A 24,710-nucleotide genomic window follows, 5' to 3' on the forward strand; every position below is an offset into this window, starting at 1 on the left:
GTCTCAGCTCTTTGGAGGTCATTCATATATTATATATATAGCAAAATACCAGCGCCTACTTGCAGCGGAGAAGTAGTGTGTTAAAGAAGTAATGAAAAGAAAAGGAAACATTTTAATAATAGCGTAACATGATTGACATTGTCATGAGTGTTGCTGTCATATATATGCCTGCCTAAATAAGTCACCCTCTTTGCTCTTACTTTATTTACCGTTCATTTAATCATGGCTATTGGCGGAAAAATTATAAAATGGAAGGAGGATGGCTTTACCAAAACAATTATTGATGGCGAATCGATTATTCATAAAGCTTGAATTGGTGATGTTTTTCTGTGTTAACCTCATATTTTTCAGACTTCTTCTCAAACTAAGGTGGTGCGAGGGTAAAATGAATCGGGATCGCTGATCAATGTAATCGTGTACCAGGAAATCATGCATTGACAAAAGCTCCCTTTGCTTGTAATGCAAAGTGTGATTAAATGCATTATTTTTAGCGTTATGGAGCACATGCATGAAGCTTCTCAGCTGTGCTTGTGCTAAGAAAAGGAAAGATTTTAAAATAACGTAACACGATTGTCAATGTGACCTTTTGTAAGTAGTGCCTGGAGGATTCAGTGTGGAGAAACTCTAGAGACAGCGTGTGTATTAACTTGTGGATTTTTCTGTGAGTATTTGGTGGCAGTCTGACAAGTTGCTTGAAACGGCGTTAGCTGCAGAGCTCAGCTCAGAGCGAAATGAGGTGAATGGGAGGGAGATGATGGCGTGACTCCCCACCGCCTTAACTGTCAATCCCCACAAACACAGTCTCGGAATTTGCATAAGCACACCCCTTCACCTACAATTTTAACTTAGTTACAAAGTGATCAAAACTCTCGTTTATATCCTCGTCCTCTCATTAAACTTGTATCCCGCATTACCTGTGGGCATGTGAAACGCCAGCGTAGCCTGTCTATGAACTTAATTTAAAGTTTAGGTTTACACCTTTCTTTCTTTCGAGGCAGCAACACTCATGAATATGGTAGTATATGTCACTTTCGCTCGCTTCTTATTGTTTTAGCTGCCTTCTCAATTATATAATGCATGTTTTCTTAAGCGCTTTTTGAAGGTCTTCCTGGTTTTCTACGCACTGCGTTGACAATCAGTTCATGTGATTACGTGGGAGGCGTGATGATGTCACGAAACTCCGCCCCCCGTCATTCCAGCTCAACTCCATTACAGTTAATGGAGAAAAATACCTTCCAGTTATGACCATTAGGCGTAGAATTTCGAAATGAAACCTGCCCAACTTTTGTAAGTAAGCTGTAAGGAATGAGCCTGCCAAATTTCAGCCTTCTACCTACACGGGAAGTTGGAGAATTAGTGATGAGTCAGTGAATGAGTGAGTGAGTGAGTGAGGGCTTTGCCTTTTATTAGTATAGATATATATATATATATATATATATATATATATATATATATATGATGTTCTCATATCTATCTATCTATATATCTATATATCTATATATCTATATATATCTATATATCTATATATATATCTATATATATATATATATATATATACCCACGCTTGGCAGCGGAGAAGTAGTGTGTTAAAGAAGGAAAGAGAAAGAAAAGGAAACATTTTGAAAATAACGTAACATGATTGTCAATGTAATTGTTTTGTCACTGTTATGAGTGTCGCTGTGATATATATATATATATATATATATAGCAAAATGCCAGCCAGAGCGATGTCATGTGTTAAAGAAGTTATGAAAAGAAAAGGAAACATTTTAAAAATAATGTAACATGATTGTCAAAGTAATTGTTTTGTGTATTTGGCGGCAGCGTCACAAAGTTTTTTCGATCTAGCTGCATCAGAAAATGTACCACGACGTCTGACACGCCTCCTTTTTAGTGTTTTCTCACAGCTTGGATTGCTGCTGTCATATATAAACACACACACACACACACACACACACACACATACATACATACATATATATATACATACATATCTTCATATCTACATATCTATATACATATCTACATATAGACACATATCTACATATAGACACATATATATATATATATATATATATATATATATATATATATATACCTATCTACATATATATATATATACATACATATATACATACATACATACACAAATTATATATATGTGTGTATGTATGTATGTATGTATGTATGTGTGTGTATATATATATATATATATACACATAGATATACTTGTGTGTATGTTTGTATGTGTCTATATGTGTGTGTATAGCTTTGGTCACTGAGTGCAAGGGAAAAATAATAAAATATAGTCTATAAGTTATTAAACAGTAAAACATTAACGTTTTAAGAAGTACAGGTACATTGAGCACTACTGGAGTGGTTTCAGGTAAACTACATTTTAAAGACTGTGTAACACAACAGGTAAGTAACTAACAGCAGCTAAAATGTATATGGATCATCTCTCGGTAGTAGATCCCTTTTGAAAGGCGCTACACGACGGCTGTGGTATAGAAATTACATTTTCTATGTGAGCGTTCAAATTTGTGCCTCTGGTAATGTGCCTTACCGGCATTTAAAGAAAATTAGTTTTGTGTCCTCTGCAGTGTTAAGAGAGAAAGGCTTTGGTTTGGGATAAAAGGAAAAAAGGTGTAAAGAAAGGAAAGTTGCCTTTTCTTTTATATAGTATAGAGAGATGTGTTCGCTGACGTTATGATCGCTTTTGGGGACAGTCGTGGTGGGTCTTGTGTAGACTGGTGAGGCGTCCCGCCATTAATCGGCTGTGATGGCACTGTCAGTCCTCCACTCGTGTGCGTGTTCATAATCCGAGCTGAGGACCTCATAATCGTATCGTGCAAAAGAAAGTGTGAATCGCCTTAATATTATTTTTCCGTGGTGTAGAAAAGGGGTCCCGTGTTTGCACTTGTCTGGGCTATAGCGCAGGGGGAGGATGAAAAAATTAAAAGTGCTCACTTTGACTTAAGGCAGAAGCGCAGTCAGCGTCTCAAAGGCGGCACAGCTATGCGCGCGCTGGCTGCTCGACTTTTGCTGGGCAGGAGACCACAGTTTTGCAGACACGTTCATGATATCAAAAGTCTCAGCGCTCTTTGGAGGTCATTCATATATTATATATATAGCAAAATCCCGCTCTCGCAGCGGAGAAGTAGTGTGTTAAAGAAGTAATGAAAAGAAAAGGAAACATTTTAATAATAAGCGTAACATGATTGACATTGTCATGAGTGTTGCTGTCATATATATGCCTGCCTAAATAAGTCACCCTCGCTTTGCTCTTACTTTATTTACCGTTCATTTAATCATGGCTATTGGCGGAAAAATTATAAAATGGAAGGAGGATGGCTTTACCAAAACAATTATTGATGGCGAATCGATTATTCATAAAGCTTGAATTGGTGATCTGTTTTTCTGTGTTAACCTCATATTTTTCAGACTTCTTCTCAAACTAAGGTGGTGCGAGGGTAAAATGAATCGGGATGCTGATCAATGTAATCGTGTGTACCAGGAAATCATGCATTGACAAAAGCTCCCCGTTGCTTGTAATGCAAAGTGTGATTAAATGCATTATTTTTAACGCGTTATGGAGCACATGCATCGAAGCTTCTCAGCTGTGCTTGTGCTAAGAAAAGGAAAGATTTTAAAAATAACGTAACACGATTGTCAATGTGACCTTTTGTAAGTAGTGCCTGGAGGATTCAGTGTGGAGAAACTCTATAGAGACAGCGTGTGTATTAACTTGTGGATTTTTCTGTGAGTATTTGGTGGCAGTCTGACAAAGTTGCTTGAAGACGGCATTAGCCGGAGCTCAGCTCAGACCAAATTAGATGAATGGGAGGGAGATGATGGCGTGACTCCCCACCCGCCTTAACTGTCAATCCCCACAAACACAGTCTCTCGGAATTTGCATAAGCACACCCTTCACCTACAATTTTAACTTAGTTACAAAGTGATCAAAACTCTCGTTTATATCCCGCGTCCTCTCATTAAACTTGTATCCCGCATTACCTGTGGGCATGTGAAACGCCAGCGTAGCCTGTCTATGAACTTAATTTAAAGTTTAGGTTTACACCGTGCTTTCTTTCCGAGGTAGCAACACTCATGAATATGGTAGTATATGTCACTCGCCGCTTCTTATTGTTTTTCGCTGCTTCTCAATTATATAATGCATGTTTTCTTAAGCGCATTTTGGAGGTCTTCCTGGTTTTCTACACACTGCGTTGACAATCAGTTCACGTGATTACGTGGGAGGCGTGATGATGTCACACGAAACTCCGCCCTTCCAGCTCAACTCCATTACAGTTAATGGAGAAAAATACCTTCCAGTTATGACCATTAGGTAGAATTTGAAATGAAACCTGCCCAACTTTTGTAAGTAAGCTGTAAGGAATGAGCCTGCCAAATTTCAGCCTTCTACCTACACGGGAAGTTGGAGAATTACTGATGAGTGAGTGAGTGCTTAGCCTTTTATTAGTATAGATATATATATGTGTGTGTGTATATATATATATATATATATATATATATATACAGTATATGTGTGTGTGTATATATGTGTATATCTATGTGTATATATAGATGTAAATGGCCTCTGTAAACCCCCTCCTTGGCTTGTACTGAAAGCCTTGTATATCAGAATAAGCTCAATTTGCAGATGAATTAACATATGTGAAACAATCCATTTAGTTTTGAAACTGCATATATCATCATCATTCATGTCTCTTTTGATTAATTCTCTCACATTTTAAATGTAACTAATGTGATTGCAATATTTACACAGCTTTTTTCACACACAATCCCTCTAGAAGTGGTTAGCATAGGGAATAAAAAAAAGTAAAAAAAAAAAAAAAGTATTAGCATAACCAATCAAAAATGATCAATACCAAAATCAAATTATCAACTTTTTGGCATACACAAATTAACTAAATCTAAATTACAATTTAACCTATAAAACCTTTATAATCTAATTTAACAATTTATGAAATTGACACTTATGAATTGATGTAATTTAACACTGAAATGATAATTACACTTTGAGGAATTTGACATTGAAAATTAATCTGGATGAATTAACAGATGGTTCAAAGTCAGATATTCAAGCACAATGTATTTGATATTTTTAATCAAATCTAACTGTTTAGGTAGATACTTATCAAAAAAAATCAATTTTCTTTATCACATTTTTGCTCATGTTGATTTTAGGAAGATTATAATAAGCAACTATTTATACCTCCTGAGATAACTGGTTTGCTGTCCTGTGATGGGATGGTTCGATTGCTTTTTTGAGAGGAGGTCCATGTGTTCCAATTTCCAAGAAGATCAGGGTGACTAGCAGAAGATGACAGCTTTGAAGATTCGGAAGACAGATGATCTTTAAATATGCAAACATAAATGAAAGTAGTTAGCATGGTTGATAAATACATATTTTATTTAGGGTAATGTAAAAGTGATGATGATTTCGATGATATCCAGGGTGCCCTGTGAGATGAAACATCTCTGGATATCACCGAGAGGAGTTGCAGCGCAAGGAACAAAAACAACTCTGGTCTGTACCAGAAACTGAGAAGGACGGCTACGAGGGCTCTGAGGGCAGATGAAGAGGCATTTGTTAGAGGAATCTGTGAACAAGTGACCCACCATCTATGGTCTAGTGACCTTGTCCTGCTTACAGAAGAATTGAAGCATTATGCACATCTGAATCTGTTCCTTGAAGAGTCACAGTCAGGGCGGCTGATGGAACGGTCCTTACAGATGACACTGCAGTTGTGACCCGCTGGGCTGGCTACTTTGAGCATTTGTTCAAAGCTGATCCTCCTGCTAGGATGTTGAATATCTCTGGGTCCACGGCCCTTGAGGCTGATCCTCCAATTAGCTGTGAACCACCTAATCTCACTGAGATTGCATAGCTGGAGAACCAGCTGAGGGGAGGAAAGACTACAGGGATCTGTGGTATCCGGGGTGAACTTCTCCAGACTGGTGGTAAGGCTGTCTTCCTGGCATTGCAAGCAAGCTTTGCTTTCATTTGGGAGACTGGCATCATCCCAGCTGACTGGAAAATGGGACTTGTCGTCCCTATCTGGAAAGGGAAGGGTGATCGCCTGGATTGCAACAACTACTGGGGGATAACACTGCTCTCAGTGCCAGGTAAGATCCTTGCTAGGGTCGTCCTCAATAGGATCCGTGATCACTTGCTCACCTACCAGCGACCGGAGCAGTCTGTTTTTACACCTAAGAAGTCTACCATCGACTGCATCCTGGCAGTGAGGGTTCTCAAGGAGCGCAAACGCGAATATCGGCAGACTTTCTTTACAGCCTTTGTTAATTTTCATAAAGCGTTCAACTCAGTTGATTGAGCTGCCCTGTGGGACATCCTGAGGGTTTGCGGGATCCTCTCGAGGTTGCTGGATAACATGGCCGGCCTGTACACTGGTACTGTGAGTGCTGTGCAGAGTGGAGGTAGAACCTCTGTGTTTTTCCCAGTTGATTCTGGGGTTCATCAGGGGTGTGTTCTTGCTCCTACTCTGTTCAATGCTTGCATGGACTGGGTGTTGGGCAAGGTCGTGGGGTCCAGTGGCTGTGGGGCATCTGTTGGTGAAGAAAGATTCACGGATCTTGACATTGCTGACGATGCTGTAATCTTCGCAGAGTCAATGGAGGCTCTGTTTGGGGCGCACGAGAGACTGAGTGAAGAGTCTGAGTGTCTGGGCTTGTGAGTGTCCTGGATAAAAACCAAGATCCAGGCCTTTAATGACCTCTTGGGCACAGCCATTAACAATGTGTCTGTTTGCGGAGAGAGTGTTGACCTTGTTGAGAGGTTTACTTACCTTGGCAGTGACATTCATGTCTCTGGCGACTCTTCCTATGAAGTTAGTAGATGGATTGGGACAGTATGGGGGGTCATGAGGTCGCTGGAAAGGGGTGTGTGGCGCTCCTGATATCTATGCAAAAGGACGAAGGTCCATGTCTTTAGAGTCCCGGTGCTTCCTGTCTTGCTATATGGTTGTGAGACATGGACGCTATCCAGTGACCTGAGACGAAGACTGGACTCCTTTGGTATGTGTCTCTCTGGAAAGTCCTTGGGTACCGCTGGTTTGACTTTGTGTCGAAATGAGAGTCCCGAATGAGGCACATTACCTGCATTGTGAGGACACCAACATAACACCTGGCTGCGGCAGACAGAGGGTTATTTCTGGAGGGTGGGACTGGACCGCGTGTCTGACTGGGGGGTTGCCAAGCAGGATCCCGAGTTGTTTCATTGTGTAATGGGTGCGGCAACACACTGTACCAGTGCATGCTCCTTGACTTGACTTGACTTGAATGTAAAGGTAAATATCATGGACACAAGTATTTTTAAACTAATAAAACAGCTGCCAAATGTGAATAACAGAAAAGCAGCAACTTAAGCAGAACAAAATACATACATATCTACCGCAAATTTTATGCAATCTTATGCAAAATAAAAAATGTAGATGCAACTGAAAAACCTACTGCAAAGCACTTCAACATTTTTTATGGGTACTTAGAAAACTAATTAGCCAGTCCAGTGCACAAAAAATATTTGTTGTAATCACCATTATAATAAGCATATGTTTAATATGTCACTGTGCTCTGTGCAAATATATTTTATAAATTTGCTTTTTTCTACTCACATGCACATCTGACACAGCCAGATTAAGCACAGGGGTTCACCATATAAAACTGCTAAGCAAGCAGTACCATATAAGACATATTGGAACAAATGGAAAGTGTGCAGATGCTGTGTACTATTTGTATCTGTTTAAGTCAGAATGGAACTTTATCCTTGTTTAAGCACTGCCTTGTTTGGAAGTGCATGTTCACCTAAGGGAGGCCCTGCACGTGAAGAAAGAATATAAAGCCTTGGAACATTGCCCAGCACACCTTTGAAGCCGACGGACACATGGGAGATATCGTCATCCAATCCCGAAAATCCTTCCACTGCACTGACGATGTTGACGGACTCTATACCTCGGGCCCCCACTCCCAAACTGAGTTTTGTCATTTGCTTCCCTTGTCTGTTATGCAGCGTAAGCCGACATTAAACAAAGCTAAGTTATTTCTCTTGCGTGATTTCTTACTTCCGTATCACTATGAAGGGGTATCACCTTTTATTGTATATCTTTATAGATTCAGGTTATGTAACATGCCACGATCATGAAAGAAATCATTCCCAGAGAACACTGGACACAACCATAAAATCAAATATAAGAGAAAACACAGTTTTAGAATGAATTTTAGACTATTCCCTTCTCCCACTACAAATTGATTCATATCTTCCATTCTTGTATTTAGAAATAATAGAGCATCCAATAAGTGAGGATCATTACTATACTTTTTCCCTTAAATTGATAATTATTTAAAAGTGATTTAATACAAGAATATAAAAAGTGTTCTGATGTGAAATGACATATCCAAAACAATGTCAAGCTGATATGAGAATGTTCACAACTATATTGCTAAGTAATAATAAATAATATTTACTTACTTACAGAACTTTAAGATTTGTGAAAATGTCTGTCTTAACTACATCTTCCCACTGACAATTTTTTCTTTAATCTAAAACTTTAATTGGCTTTACTTGTGCCCATATTCTATTGTTTTTATCATTCATCAGGTTTATTGAAATTAATAAACTCTTTCAGTATTTTCCTATATCTTGTATTCTACAAGCTTAAAAAAAAGCAGCTCTTTGTAAATTTCTGATAGTGCTGTCATCACACACCTGACTTTACAAGTACATTATTCAGCTTTAGCAAAATTTTCTTTTGACTTGTACACCTTGGAAGACAATACATGGCTTAGCTACCAGTGTTTTAATCAATATATTACACTGGCTGGCAATGACACAAGTACAATTCCAATTTAACTTCATGCAGTATACTTTTAACACTAATGCCCCCATTGTGAAAATACACAGGATCTGACAATTTTCTGGGTGAGGCCTGTTTTAGCAACATTCTGATCTGGTCAACCTATCCCAAGCCAAGTTTTCAGAACAGTCACATCATGTATTGGGTCTGCCTCTGCGAATTTTCTCGGAGGGTCATTACCATTACAACTCTAAGGGGCATTCTAATTACCTGGCTGAAATACCTTAATAGACTCTCTTCTCTCAGGAGAAGCTAGGAGTTTGTTGCGGGATTCTTGCTTATTGCTGCACTGTTGACCCCATCAATGAGACAACCCTGCCTAAGAATTTTATTTCAACCACTTGTACTCATTCTGTCATTCTCTTAGTTAATGCCCAGAACTGGTAACCATAGGTAAGGATGGGGATATAAACTTATGGGAGTTAAACACTTTACCACCAGGCCCATAAAACTTGTGACACTGCTCTGATTTATCTGTAAATTTCACAGTTTCCTCAAATCAGTTATGAAAATTAACCTAGGTCTCTTGCAGTGAAATCTGCAAATTTAATAAACTGCATTTTGTCTTAATCTATACTAATAAAAGGCAAAGCCCTCACTGACTGACTGACTGACTGATCACTAATTCTCCAACTTCCCGTGGTAGGTAGAAGGCTGAAATTTGGCAGGCTCATTCTTTACAGCTTAGTTACAAAAGTTAAGCAGGCTTCATTTAGAAATTCTACGCGTAACGGTCATAACGGTCAACAAGGTCCGCCATGTTGAACTCTCTTATTCATGGCCCCATCTTCACGAAATTTGGTAGGCGGCTTCACTGCGCTAACCGAAACCAATGTACGCATTACTTATTTCGGTGGTATGATGCCACTGTCAGCCGCCATATTGAAATTTCCAACGTCACTAATTCTCCAACTTCCTGTGTAGGTAGAAGGCTGAAATTTGGCAGGCTCATTCCTTACAGCTTACTTACAAAAGTTAAGCAGGTTTCATTTTGAAATTCTACACGTAACAGTCATAACGGTCAACAACGTCCGCCATGTTGAACTTTCTTATTTACGGCCCCATCTTCACGAAATTTGGTAGGCGGCTTCCTTGAGCTAACCGAAACCAATGTACATACTTATTTCGGTGGTATGACGCCACTGTGAGCCGTCATATTGAACTTTCCAACGTCACTAATTCTCCAACTTCCCGTGTAGGTAAAAGGCTGAAATTTGGTACTTATTTCGGTGGTATGATGCCACTGTCGGCCGCCATATTGAACTTTTCAACGGTCTTTGTTACTTATGGGCCCATCTTCAAGAAATTTGGTATGCGGGTTCCCAACGCTAACTGAATCGTACTTACGTACATATACGAGGTGGGGCAGAAAAGTAATGAGACTGGCAACACTGCAAGCGATCTGGCAATGCTGCGCTGTTGTCCTTGATAGAGCACGTGCATCAGTACCCTCCCATAGCTCAGTGCGAGTTTCAACTCCTTCCGCTAACTACGTGATTTTTGTGACTGCTATTAGCGAAGTTGTGTTTTTGGTTGTGCGTCACGCAAAATGGAACAGCGGAATTTGGAGCAACGTTGTGCCATTAATTTTGTGTTAAGCTTGGAGAATCAGAAAATGTAACGTTTCAAAAGTTAAAACAGGCCTATGGGGAACATTCTTTATCCCGAGATCAAGTTTTTCAGGGAGGCCTTCAACTTCGAAAACCAATGAAAACATTGAACGTGTGAACACTCTTGTGAGATCAGACCGTCATTTAACATTAAGAATGTTGAGTGAACAATTAAATTTGAACAGATTTACCGTTCATCAAATTTTGACTGAACATTTGCACATGCGAAAGGTCTGTGCCAAAATGCTGCCGAAAAACCTCACAATTGAGCAGAAGGACAATCGAAAAAACGCATTCCTGTGGTTCCCCAGCCCCCTTATTCACCTGACCTCAGTCCGTGTGACTTTTTCCTAAACTGAAAAATGTCCTCAAAAGACGTCATTTCGGGACTTTAGAAAACATCCAAAAGAGTGTAACGGACATGCTGAAGCCCATACCAGTTGATGACTTCCAGCACTGCTACCAACAGTGAGAACAAAGTCTCCATCGCCGTGTAGCTGCCCAAGGGAACTACTTTGAAGGGGATAACATTGATGTTTGAAAAAAATAAAAACTTTGGTAAATAAAAAATCAGTCTCATTACTTTTGTGCCACACCTTGTATACGTCCATAGCCTGCAGCTCGGTCACCGTGTCAGGTGGCGCTGGGTCCCCCATCCCAACGCCTCCCACATTGTTGGCTGCCTGCCTATATAAGGCCGCCCGTCGCTCCAGTCTCTACATTCCCTTCCTTGCTTCACCACGGGATTCACGTCTCCTGCTGATAACTACAGCCTTTTTATTTAATCCACGGCTTCTCCGCTGTATTTTAGACTTGCTTTACATTGTTCAGGTACCCATTTCCTTTATCATTCCAACCATACCCGCATTAACATGTCTATCGAGGTGATCACCATCGATCAAACAACTGTCACTTACCGAGTGGTTTCCATGCCCAGAGATGGCACCTACCTTTTCCATTCTCTTTGTTTCATATTGCACTGCCATATCAGGCTCACTCTTGATATCCGGAAGAACATTGCGTCTTATGTATTGAATGACTGGGACAGGTTCAAGGTGTGGACTGATGACGGTACAGGAGATAATTATAATACACAGGAGCACTATAAGAGTGAAATGCTTAAGCCTTTTACCTATGCATTTGCATGTGAGTTGATGGCTGCCGCTGAATTGTTCGGTTGTCGCTTTCAAGTGTACCGAAATTGCCAAATATTTGACACCTTTCGACAACCGCCAATGCCTCTTAAACATCTTAGATTGACAGGTGACAATTTCAATAGTGGACACTTTGATGTTTATGAATGTTTAAACTCTCAAAAGCTGGATGTGAAGTTATCGATGAAACCGGTTGTTTACTTACAACACTTGACAGATGCTGAATGTCTCTTCAACACAAGTCCTACAAATACTGTTGTAATTGAAACAAACCATGAAACTCAAACTGATTATGACAGCAGCATTCCAAGCTGTGAGATTTGAAACAAGATTACTGTTCACATGGCCAACTGTACGTTGCATGCTTAAGAGTAAGCTCAGCGCACAGCTTGGTCATATTACAACTGGAGGACCGAACTCACAATGTGGTATACAAAGAGATCCTTAACAAATAATTATTGGTATATTTTCCCTCAGTTTAAATAAAATTAATAAAAATTTTAAGGCAGTACTTCGCCGCTGCGAAGCACGGGTATTTTGCTAGTTAGTTTTATAAATTTGAAACAACAAAGAATAACCACAATCCTACAGAAATCCATTTTGACTGTTATAAACTTAAAACAGGATCCTTGCTCCATATTCTACTATCTTTTTTTATTTAAGCCACTTTTATACCTATCTGCACACCATACACTGAATTTCAGAAACTAGTACTTTAATAATTAGTCTGTATAAATCTTTGTGAAAGAGAGATATTTTCACACTCTTAACTGCAGATAACGCTCAGTCAGTCAGTGTCTTACCTGCTTAGTCCGGAAGGAAACTCTATGTCCCATTAATCATTTATGTTACTCAAAAACAATAATGGTGTTTTTACATACCCAAGCATGTCTTCTTTCAAATAAATCCATATTGCCTTCTGCGTTCCATTAGTAAAATATGCAATTTGCATACATAGTGTATCACAATAGAATGAATCTGCTTTTATCAAAGATCTAACATACATTGAGCCACATACAGTGAAAGGCTAATTACCATTGGATAATTGAGGTTCAGCACATTACAGTGACGCAGAGCTGTCTATGATTGATGCCCAAAACCCTTATGCCATAAAAGGATAAATCTATATTTTGTGCCCCTACACCAATATATGAGCCATGCATTTACATCCAGATCTTCTTACTTTTACATGTACTTCCACATAGCAAGGCAGAGTTTCACAGACCTCCATGACAATTACACTAATAAGCTTTCAACTTGGATCTTATACATTAAATGTCACAAAGTCATTGAACTCATTAAGTCTTTATAAAGCTGCCAATGGTTTTGAATTATTTAAACTATACTGCTGTATTATTACAAACATATGTCTAAATCTATTTTGGAAACCCTTCCTTCAAAGAGAAGGAAACACATTACTGCTGTCCGAAAAAGAAAATGACGGGCTTACTTAGATTGAAGAATTCTGAGCTGGATGATGGAGGTGGAACAAGAGGATTTGAGGGCAGAAAGGAGCTGGAGGTGCCACTTGGGCTTAGCAAATCTCCAAAAAGATTAGAATCAGACTGATGTCCAGCTACAGAAGATGATCCAATGCCAAAAGGGTCAAATGGGTCGCCAGCTACATGAATTATGTAAAACAAAAGAGAGAAGATATTAACATCAAATATTTTTCCACTAATAATAATATTTTATTTATATAGTGCCTTTCATTACCATAAGCAGATTTCATGAGAATGACCAAATGAACTACTGTTCTTGTTTGTCACAGAGAATATGATAAGATTATACTTTTATTAATTATTATGGCAACTTTATTAACATTCTCTAAAATGAATGAATTTGCATTTAAACTATAGAAATCCAGTTATTCAATGAGGTCAGGGTATTGTTTGAAATGACATGCAAGCTATGCCTTTAGGTTACCGAAAAATAATGCTATGCATTATTAATGTTATAACAAATACAAAGCACATTTAACTTATAATGTGTTTTTCTCAGTGCTAGACTGGCAAAGACACATAGCTTAAAAATGTATGAGGAAAAGGGATTTATCTAGAAAAGTTGCACAATATTTTGAAATCATCAGGAGCAAAAAAGAAATGAACACTTGACACACAATTTAACATTTAACATTTTAACTTTAGCATGAAATTATTTAGAATATAAAATATGCCAAGTCATATATCAATCTAATGGCCTACCATTAGCAGACACAGCTGTATTTGACTGTATTGTTCCCTGTCCCAGACTGCCTGTCCCTGGTGTGAAGAAGAAATTTGGTTCCTCAGTTCCTCCAATAAGGTTTTCAGTACTTCCTCCTAGGGTCTGTGGTATGGCAGTTCCAGAAGGGGCAAACAAATCATTAAGAAGATCAGCATTACTAGACGAGGTCTTCATTCCTCCCTGTATATGTGCCTCCACTGGCTGGGTCTCTGTATTGAGTCCCAACAGGTCCACACTTTCTTCTGCCTTGGTATCCTTAGTAAGTTCTGTGAAATCTACATCAAAAAGTGGCTCATTATTCTGTTGCTGGCTAGTTTCACCTGGTTCACATTCCAAATCAGCCTCCTCTCCATGCAAAGGGGAAAAATCGTGATTAGAAGGATTGCTATTATCATCTTGATCTTCCAAGTCAGTTTCTTTTATAAAATCTCCATCTGACATAACATCTTTTTCTCTTCCATCTGTACCACAAAAAAAAAAAACATTTTGTCTGTAAGTATTGATTATTAAAAATCAAGATTAAACAGGTTGTAACAGATTAAACAAATGTGTACATTTTTTCAAAGAAATTTTTACACACACTATGTCACATTAGAATTTTACAAGATGTTCTATAAGAAACAGGTTGGGAAATAACCTTAACTTTCCCAGACAATATACATTGAGCCATCAACCTGATAACAATTAACCTATCATAATTTATTTATTATAGTTGGGTCAATTTTGAAATGACTGACCACCTACAGTGGAAGCACTGTGCCCCAAGTCTGGATTGATCAATTGACAGATTGCTTGACCATCTGCTTTTCTATCTTTATATCTATCTAGCTCTGTCTATTCATTTTTATATTCCAGTCTTAATGGTGCTCAACCATTATAGCTACAGCTTATCCATCCATCCATCATGCACCGCTTATCCGAGGTCGGGTCGCGGGGGCAGCAGCCTAAGCAGGAAAGCCCAGACTTCCCTCTCCCCGGCCACCTCCTCCAGGAGGTCCCCCGAAGCGTTCCCAGGCCAGCTGGGAGAAATAATCCCTCCAGCGTGTCCATGGTCTGCCCCATGGCCTTCTCCCAGTGGGGCATGCCCCGAACACCCCCCAGGGAGGCGTCCAGGGGGTATCCTGACCAGATGCCCGAACCACCTCAACTGACTCCTCTCATTGTGGAGGAGCAGTGACTCTACTCCGAGTCTCTCCCGGATAACTGAACTCCTCACCCTATCTCTAAGGGAAAGTCCAGCCACCCTGCAGAGAAAACTCATTTCGGCCGCTTGTATTCACGATCTTGCTCTTTCGGCCACTACCTAAAAGCTCATGGCCATAGGTAAGGGTAGGAACGTAGATCGAATGGTAAATCGACAGCCTCGCCTTTTGGCTCAGCTCTCTGTTCACCACAACGGACCGTTGCAGAGCCCGTATTACTGCGGATGTCACACCAATCCATCTAGCGACCTCCCGCTCCATTCTTCCCTCACTCGTGAACAGGACCCTCAGATACTCGAACTCCTCCAATTTAGGCACAGATTATCTAGGATTCTAAATGAAATGAAGATCATAGGATGCTGGAAAAACATGCACAAACAAAATGACATAATGTATGCAATGCTACATGAGTCATAGCACTGCTTTGTGTGATGTAATCACATTCACATTAAATGTGCAGACACCATGGGATGTTTCATTGGGAACATCACATTTATGTAAAAAAAGCTTTGTAGTTGATATCCTGCTTTGCAATGTCTCATATTAAGGCTGTACAGTAAGAGTCATCAAATACAGTCATGTGGAAAAGTAAGTACACCTCATGAAATGCTTTTTTAAAAAAAAAATACTTGTCTCTAAGAACCCTAAAATTTCATCACAGAACCTACAGGTAACTCTTGCCTCTGTTGATGTGAAAGTGCACGAGTCTACCATTACAAAGAGGCTACACAATTTAGATCTAAAGGAGAGGTGTGCCAGGAGGAAATATTTACTGTACAGAAAGAAAACCAGTGCAAGACTAAAGTTTGCCCATGAACACCTAAACAAAGACCTGGATGTCTGGAACAATGTGCTCTGGAAAGATGAGGCAAAGATAAGAGTTATTTTGGCACAGCACCAAAATACATATTTGACAAAATCCAAAGACTGCATGTGACCAGAAGGACCTGAAACCAACTGTAAAGTATGGTGCTGGAAATGTTATATCTTGGGGTTGCTTAGCTGCCTCACGGCCTGGGAAGCTCACCACCATGAATTTTTCATTGTGCTAGAGGGTACACGAGTACCATCTGTAAGAAACCAAACCTCAACTGAAAGTGGACCTTGCAACAAGAAAATTACCCTAAATATGTTAGTAAATCCACCAAGGAATAGCGGAAAAAAAAAAAAAAGGAATTAGAGGAGATTCTAGAATGGCCAAGTGAAGAATGGCCAAGTGAAACCTGGGATCTGAACTCCATGACTTAATGTAACTTAATTTTAAACATCAATGTTTAAGACATTTGGCTGATTGTACACTTCACTGAACTGTGGTCCAGTTATTGTAATGTGATCTATAAGCTCAATAAAACCTAATCTAAAAAGAAAAAAATTGCATGTTCATGATCTTATGTGATTTTCACAGATTCTTTTTTCCCATTTTCTTTATTTGCTTGGAACACCTGTAACCAACACATAAAGCATTTCTGAAAATTCACTTAAACAAGATGAGAACCTACACAGTGGACAACAGATAATCTCATTTTTTATTTGTGATGCAACAGTGTAGTCCTAAGCCAAAGAATGTACTGATTAATACACAATATGCTCCAGACAACATAAAAATGTGTTCATATATTAAATATTATTTTTTTAAATTTTATTATTTTTAAGTTTTAGGTTTTTCATGTGACTGAATATTTAGTTATTAAAGTAAACAACATTTTTCTGATGTTTCACTGTACAATATACTTTAAATAAGTTGCAAAAGAAAATTCTATATAACAATGACTTACCATCCCAGTCTAATGTCTGGAAAAAACTATTTGCATTAGTATCTGTACTTTGTGGTGATTCTGGGTCTGTATTGGAACTATCTTGATGGGTTTCAGACCGAGGTGTTTCTGCATCATAGAAGGCAGTTGAACCTGGTTGCCTGGGGAGTTCTGGTTTACCTGTGTTGAACAAAATAAATTGTAAAAAATTAACTTTTTTTCTTTTTACTGACTGCAGCTATAATCCTTTTGAATTAAGTCGATTAAAATTTTGCAAACGAAAGACTACCATTTAGCTTATCAAACTTATTTGTTAAACCAGTAGCTAACAGGGCCCCGCATCTTAACTCTACTTATTTTTTAAAGGTCATCAGGAATCTTCACCAACTTTTACTATCCATGTGTTATCATAACATAACATTCCCCAACACATTTAATTCAGTTTAGGGTCATGGAGTATCAATGCTTATCTCGCAGCACCGGGTACAAGAAACAGCCTTGGACAAGATGCCAATCCACTTCCAGATAAAGTGTAATTTTGATGTGGAGGAAAACTAATGTAAACATTCAGTTCCCTTAGCCAGTCAGGCCTAGGGTACTCATTTCATTCAATGTTGTGTTTATTTTCCTGCAAAATTTTCATGCTGCATTGTTGTTTTGACCATAAGGGCACACAATACCATTGGAAACAATCTTTAGCATTTTTAATAAAACATAAGTATAGCATTCCTTGATTTGCATTCAAAATCTTTTATAAAATAACAAAAGATATTAATTATTTCATTATCATAGCTACATTTGTGTTGCTTCTTTTGCATTTATAAGTAACATTTATTTTACAGTATGCAACTGAGTACTTTAAACTAAACTTTGTTTTAGAATTTCAAAGACTGTTCAGGTCTTTCAAAATTGTTTTTGCTTAATATTGTCTAATTCTGACATTGCCAATAAATTTCACAAGTTTATTTCCTAAACCTGAAACTTTGTAATCAATATAAATTAAATTAGAAGATGTAGTAGTAATAGTATGGTTTTCTAAAGAATTCCAAGGATGATCTCGCCCTATATGGAACATTTTTTTTTACTTATCACCTGCCCAATAACAAATTCATACTCCTATTTTCTATTTAACTGACATTGCCAATATCACATAGCTGGATGATTAATCTTTGGTCTAGAAATGTACCAGATGCTTTTTAAAAGGTTAAGTGAACTTTATTATATGTCTTAATTTGGTATACTTAGCTGACTGTCTGTTCCAAAATTTCTAACATGTTTGTTTGGCAGCTTGTTGTCCTTCTACAACCTATGCTAGTTTTTGTTTAAAACAATTTAGAACTGAAGTGGAGTTTTATATATATATATTTTTGCCATTATTGTTTTATTCCCGGTGCTCTGAGTTTTTTTTCCATTTCCCAAACATGTGCATATTGAGCTACCTAAAGTATATAAATTGCCACTATGCACAAATGTAGGAGTGTACATATGTATGTCTTATGATATGCTAAAATACCAACTATGGTTGATTCCTGCCATATACTTTATATAAATGATTACCGCACAACTATTCTAAAATTACCTGCAGTCAGGTCAAGCTGTCATCAGAATACTAACACGCAACTATATTCCTTAAAACCCAGCTTGCCAGTGTAATGATTTACCGCATTACTACAAACAGCCATCCATCCATCCTCTTCCGCTTATCCGAGGTCGGGTCGCGGGGGCAGCAGCTTAAGCAGAGAGGCCCAGACTTCCCTCTCCCCGGCCACTTCTTCCAGCTCTTCCGGAGAATCCCATGCGTTCCCAGGCCAGCCGGGAGACGTAGTCCCTCCAGCGTGTCCTGGGTCTTCCCCGGGCCTCCTCCCGGTTGGACGTGCCCGGAACACCTCACCAGGGAGGCATCCAGGAGGCATCCTGATCAGATGCCCGAGCCACCTCAACTGACTCCTCTCGATGCGGAGGAGCAGCGGCTCTACTCTGAGCCCCACCCGGATGACTGAGCTTCTCACCTTATCTTTAAGGGAAAGCCCAGACACCCTGCAGAGGAAACTCATTTCAGCCACTTGTATTCGCGATCTCGTTCTTTCGGTCACTACCCATAGCTCATGCCTTACGGCTCAGCTCCTTTTTCACCACGACAGACCGATGCAGAGCCCGCATCACTGCGGATGCCGCACCGATCTGCCTGTCGATCTCACGCTCCTTTCTTCCCTCACTCGTGAACAAGACCCCGAGATACTTGAACTCCTCCACTTGGGGCAGGATCTCTCCCCCAACCCTGAGAGGGCACTCCACCCTTTTCCGGCTGAGGACCATGCTCTCGGATTTGGAGGTGCTGATTCTCATCCCAGCCGCTTCACACTCAGCTGCGAACCGATCCAGAGAGAGCTGAAGATCACGGCCTGATGAAGCAAACAGGACAACATCATCTGCAAAAAGCAGTGACCCAATCCTGAGTCCACCAAACTGGACCCCTTCAACACCCTGAAATTCTATGAACAGAATCGGTGATAAAGGGCAGCCCTGGCAGAGTCCAACTCTCACTGGAAACGGGCTCGACTTACTGCCGGCAATGCGGACCAAGCTCTGACACCGGTTGTACAGAGACCGAACAGCTCTTATCAGGGGGTCCGGTACCCCATACTCCCGGAGCACCCCCCACAGGATTCCCCGAGGGACACAGGTGAATGCCTTTTCCAAGTCCACAAAACACATGTAGACTGGTCGGGCAAACTCCCATGCACCCTCCAGGACTCTGCTAAGGGTGAAGAGCTGGTCCACTGTTCCGCGACCAGGACGAAAACCACACTGTTCCTCCTGAATCCGAGGTTCGACTATCCGACGGACCCTCCTCTCCAGAACCCCCGAATAGACTTTTCCAGGGAGGCTGAGGAGTGTGATCCCTCTATAGTTGGAACACACCCTCCGTCCCCTTTTAAAGAGGGGACCACCACCCCGGTCTGCCAATCCAGAGGCACTGTCCCGATGTCCATGCGATGTTGCAGAGGCGTGTCAACCAAGACAGTCCTACAACATCCAGAGCCTTAAGGAACTCCGGCATATCTCATCCACCCCGGGCCCTGCCACCAAGGAGTTTTTTGACCACCTCGGTGACTTCAGTCCCAGAGATGGGAGAGCCCACCTCAGAGTCCCCAGGCTCTGCTTCCTCATTGGAAGGCATGTTAGTGGGATTGAGGAGGTCTTCGAAGTACTCCCCCCACCGACCCTAACGCCCGAAGTGAGGTCAGCAGCGCACCATCCCCACCATATACGGTGTTGACACTGCACTGCTTCCCTCCTGAGACGCCGGACGGTGGACCAGAATCTCCTCGAAGCCGTCCAAAGTCGTTCTCCATGGCCTCTCCAAACTCCTCCCATGCCCGAGTTTTGCCTCAGCAACAACGAAGCTGTTCCGCTTGGCCTGCCGGTACCTATCAGCTGCCTCCAGAGACCCACAGGACAAAAAAGTCCTATAGGACTCCTTCTTCAGCTTGACGGCATCCCTCACCGCCGTGTCCACCAACGGGTTCGGGATTGCCGCCACGACAGGCACCGACCACCTTGCGGCCACAGCTCCGGTCAGCCCTCAACAATAGAGGCACGGAACATGGCCCATTCGACTCAATGTCCCCACCTCCCTCGGGACATGGTTGAAGTTCTGCCGGAGGTGGGAGTTGAAGCTACTTCTGACAGGGGACTCTGCCAGCCGTACCCAGCAGACCCTCACAACACGCTTGGGCCTACCAGGTCTGACCGCATCTTCCCCACCATGAAGCCAACTCACCACCAGGTGGTGATCAGTTGACAGCTCCGCCCCTCTCTTCACCCGAGTGTCCAAGACATATGGCGCAAGTCCGACGACCACGACCACAAAGTCGATCATCGACCTGAGGCATAGGGTGTCCTGGTGCCAAATGCACATATGAACACCCTTATGCTTGAACGTGGTGTTCGTTATGGACAATCCGTGACGAGCACAGAAGTCCAATAACAAAACACCGCTCGGGTTCAGATCGGGGCCATTCCTCCCAATCACGCCCTTCCAGGTCTCACTTGAGCATTGAAGTCTCCCAGCAAAACGAGGGAATCCCCAGAAGGTATGCCCTCTAGCACCCCCTCCAGAGACTCCAAAAGGGTGGATACTCCAAACTGCTGTTCGTGCATACGCACAAACAACAGTCAGGACCCTTCCCCCCACCCAAAGGCGGAGGGAGGCCACCCTCTCGCCCACCGGGGTAAACCCCAATGCACAAGCTCCAGTCGGGGCAATAAGTATGCCCACACCTGCTCGGCGCCTCTCACGGGGCAACTCCAGAGTGGTAGAGAGTCCAGCCCCTCTCAAGGAGATTGGTTCCAGAGTCCAAGCTGTGCGTCGAGGTGAGTCCAACTATATCTAGCCGGAACCTCTCGACCTCGTGCACTAGCTCAGGCTCCTTCCCTTCAGAGAGGTGACATTCCACGTCCCAAGAGCCAGTTTCTGTAGCCGAGGATCAGACCGCCAAGGTCCCGCCTCGCCACCACCCAACTCACAATGCACCCAACCTCCTTGGCCCCTCCCATAGGTGGTGAGCCCAAACAGCAAGCAACAGAATTATCAGTAAACCCTAGAACAGGCCGATTTAAATGGCGGCCCATGAGCAACCTCTGAGTGGCCCAGCCCGTGCTCCCGCCAGGGCTCCAGACTTCAACTAAAATGATCACAAATGCAACCAAAAATAGGTATGACTAATATCATTTCTACTAAGTTTGCCAGTGGTGAATTGTCATTGAAACTTTAAAGTAGTATATTGTAACAGATGCAAAAAGCTTTTTTATATTATATATATATATATATATATATATATATATATATATATATATATATATATATATATATACTATAAAAGGCAAAGCCCTCACTCACTCACTGACTCATCACTAATTCTCCAACTTCCGTGTAGGTAGAAGGCTGAAATTTGGCAGGCTTATTCCTTACAGCTTACTTACAAAAGTTGGGCAGGTTTCATTTCGAAATTCTACGCATAAGGGTCATAACTGGAAGCTATTTTTCCCCATATAATGTAATGGAGTCTTGAGTTGGAGATGGCGGGGGGGAGTGGAGTGTGACATCATCACGCCTCCTACGTAAGTACGTAGAGCACAAGGAAGAACTCCAAACAGCGATGAGCACAAAACGCCATTTCACAATTGAGAAGGCAGAAAAACATTATGAAGCAAATGATGCATACAAGCATATTCATAAGTACAGCTACTGCGGAAACAAAGCACGGCGTGAACCGTAAGTTTATATTAAATTAAGTTCATAGGCTACCACTAGCGTTTGTAATTTAGTGCCTGCCCATATAAGGCCGTCCATCAGCGGCAATCCAATACAAACACTGCCGGTAAATATTCACGGTGAAGGACTGTGCTTATGCAGAGGAAGATGAGATGGTCAGGGTGGTGTTTGGCACAAACTCATTGAAACTGCGAGAGAAAGTTTTAAGTGCGGGTCTTAGCTGACATTACGAGATGGCACCAGTACAGCTGGGAACCTTCGATGCAAGAACACCAAGCGGCTCACGTGAACTGACGCAGTGCACAGACAAAAGCAACAGTTCCAAAGAGTGCTGAACAAAACCGAATTACACAATTGAGAAGGCAGCAAAAAAATATGAAGCGTCTTATACATAGAATCATATTCATAAGTGCAGCTACTGCGGAAACAAAGCACACGGTGGAAAAAGTGAATGTCCTGCTAAAGGAAGACAGTGTAAAAAAAAAACCGTGCATGCAGTTTGTCACATCACAGATAAAAGGAAGACGAGCTGTTTATTGATGCAGTAAGGAACTAATCGATGAATGAAACCTCTTATCTTTACAACGATTGACAAACACGGAATGTAACTTGAACACATCCTACAAATACGAGCCTGATTGAAAGAAATAATGATAATCAAATCCTTGATGACAGCAACATTCAATAACACTCACAAAACAATTACTGTATATTGACAATCATGTTACGTTATTTTTAAAATGTTCCCTTTTCTTTTCATAACTTCTACTTCTCCACTGCGATACGGGTATATATATAAATGTATATATATACCCGATCTACAATACATACTTTAGCATAGACAAGCCACGCTGTGGCTAATTGTAGAGTCTTAAGCCTCTAACGCCGACATTCGAGGTTGATTCCCGAGAGGGATGTACTGACTATGTACGCGCTACCCGATTCATTTTACCTTGCATCTCCTTGGTTTGGGACGTATGAAAAATATTAGGTTAACAGAATCATGTTACGCTATTTTTAAAATTTTCCCTTTCTTAGCACAAGCACAGCTGAGAAGCTTGATGCATGTACTCCATAACGCGTTAAAAATAACGATTTAATCACACTTTCAATTCCAAGCAAACGGGAACTTTTGTCAATGCATGATTTCCTGGTACATCCATTACACTGATGCACACATCACAGCTACAAAAATGTTAGAGTCGGAATAAAGCGTTCCTACGACTGATCATTTCGACTTCCCGAGCGAAGCCTTGATAAAAGCATGGTTTTGTGCACACTGAAAAGCAAGCAAAATTAGATGCATTACAGAAAGCGGACTTTGTGGCTCTTACTGGGGATCATTGGACTTCCGTGACCGTTAGTAATTCTAAATACATCTAATTACAAAATGTTCAATGATCACACTGTTTTAGCCTAATGTACAAAATAATTTTGGCTAATGTTACTCAGAGTTTAAAGAGTAAGCTGGTCAAATTACCTTTTATGTTTCTGACTTATTTTTTAAGAAGAAAACTGCACTTTATGGTGAAATTTTGGTTATTATTATTTAAAGACAATACTATTCTGAAAATGTACTTAAAGTACTTAAACTACCACTTTATTTTTAAGTCTGCCCAATTTTAACCAGGGATGATATTTTTGTTTCTGTTTTGAATTCAAATGCAGTTTAAAGCTTTTTTTCAGAAATTAAAACAGCTTCAGTTTACAATATTCATGTCCATGTCTATTATTTGATTCTGTAAGCCCACTAAAACCGTTTTAAATAAAAAAAAACATTTGCGATTTGGGGCAAATTCGTGTGCGATTACATACGATTAATCAAGATTAATTCTTACACAGCCTCTAATTAATTGGATTAATTTTTTTAATCGAGTCCCACCCCTAATATATATATATGTAGATATATATATGTAGATTTGTATATATATGTGTATATACAGTATATATGTAGATATGTATATGTTGTATATACAGTATGTATATATATGTGTGTGTATATATACAGTATGTGTATATATATGTATATGTATATATATGTATGTTTATATGTATATATATGTTTATATATGTGTCTGTGTGTATATATATATATATATATATATATATATATATATATATATATATATGCCAGCAACACTCATATCAATGACAAAACAATTACATTAACAATCATCTTACGTTATTTTTAAAATGTTTGCTTTTCTTTTTCATAACTTCTTTAACACACTACTTCTCCGCTGCAAAGCGCGGGTATTCTGCTAGTATATATATATATATATATATATATATTGTCACACATGTGCGAGTTGGAGGCAGTCAAAGAGCCTAAAGGTGAGTGAAATCTCGTGAGACAAGGGAATATCACGTGGTACTTACCTGAATCTCTTTCTACCTGCAGAAAACTGGAAGAAAAATAAACCCTCTCCATTTCCGGCTTCAAAATGGCCGCAATGACGTCACTTCCGGTTCCACAATCCATTACTTCTGTTTAGTCCTGATGACGCTGTTCCCGTGTTCCCGCCAACCATTTCCTCTCCCATCATACATTCTGCTATATAAACGCCATCTTGTCTACAGTGTTTCATT

General features: G+C 40.4%; 1 protein-coding gene across 1 annotated transcript in view; it reads right to left on the reverse strand.

Annotated features, from left to right (window-relative positions):
* Nucleotides 1–24,710, reverse strand: part of gak (cyclin G associated kinase) — a 137,176-nt gene that overhangs the window by 16,051 nt on the left and 96,415 nt on the right. The window contains exons 20-23 of the mRNA XM_039750796.1: nt 16,865–17,023; nt 13,866–14,348; nt 13,112–13,282; nt 5,240–5,380 (exon numbers count right to left, since the gene is read on the reverse strand). Of these exons, the coding sequence (XP_039606730.1) occupies nt 5,240–5,380; nt 13,112–13,282; nt 13,866–14,348; nt 16,865–17,023 (954 nt within the window). The remainder of the gene's footprint in view (nt 1–5,239; nt 5,381–13,111; nt 13,283–13,865; nt 14,349–16,864; nt 17,024–24,710) is intronic.

The sequence above is a fragment of the Polypterus senegalus genome, chromosome 4 (genome assembly GCF_016835505.1).
Source record: "Polypterus senegalus isolate Bchr_013 chromosome 4, ASM1683550v1, whole genome shotgun sequence".
NCBI lineage: Eukaryota > Metazoa > Chordata > Cladistia > Polypteriformes > Polypteridae > Polypterus > Polypterus senegalus.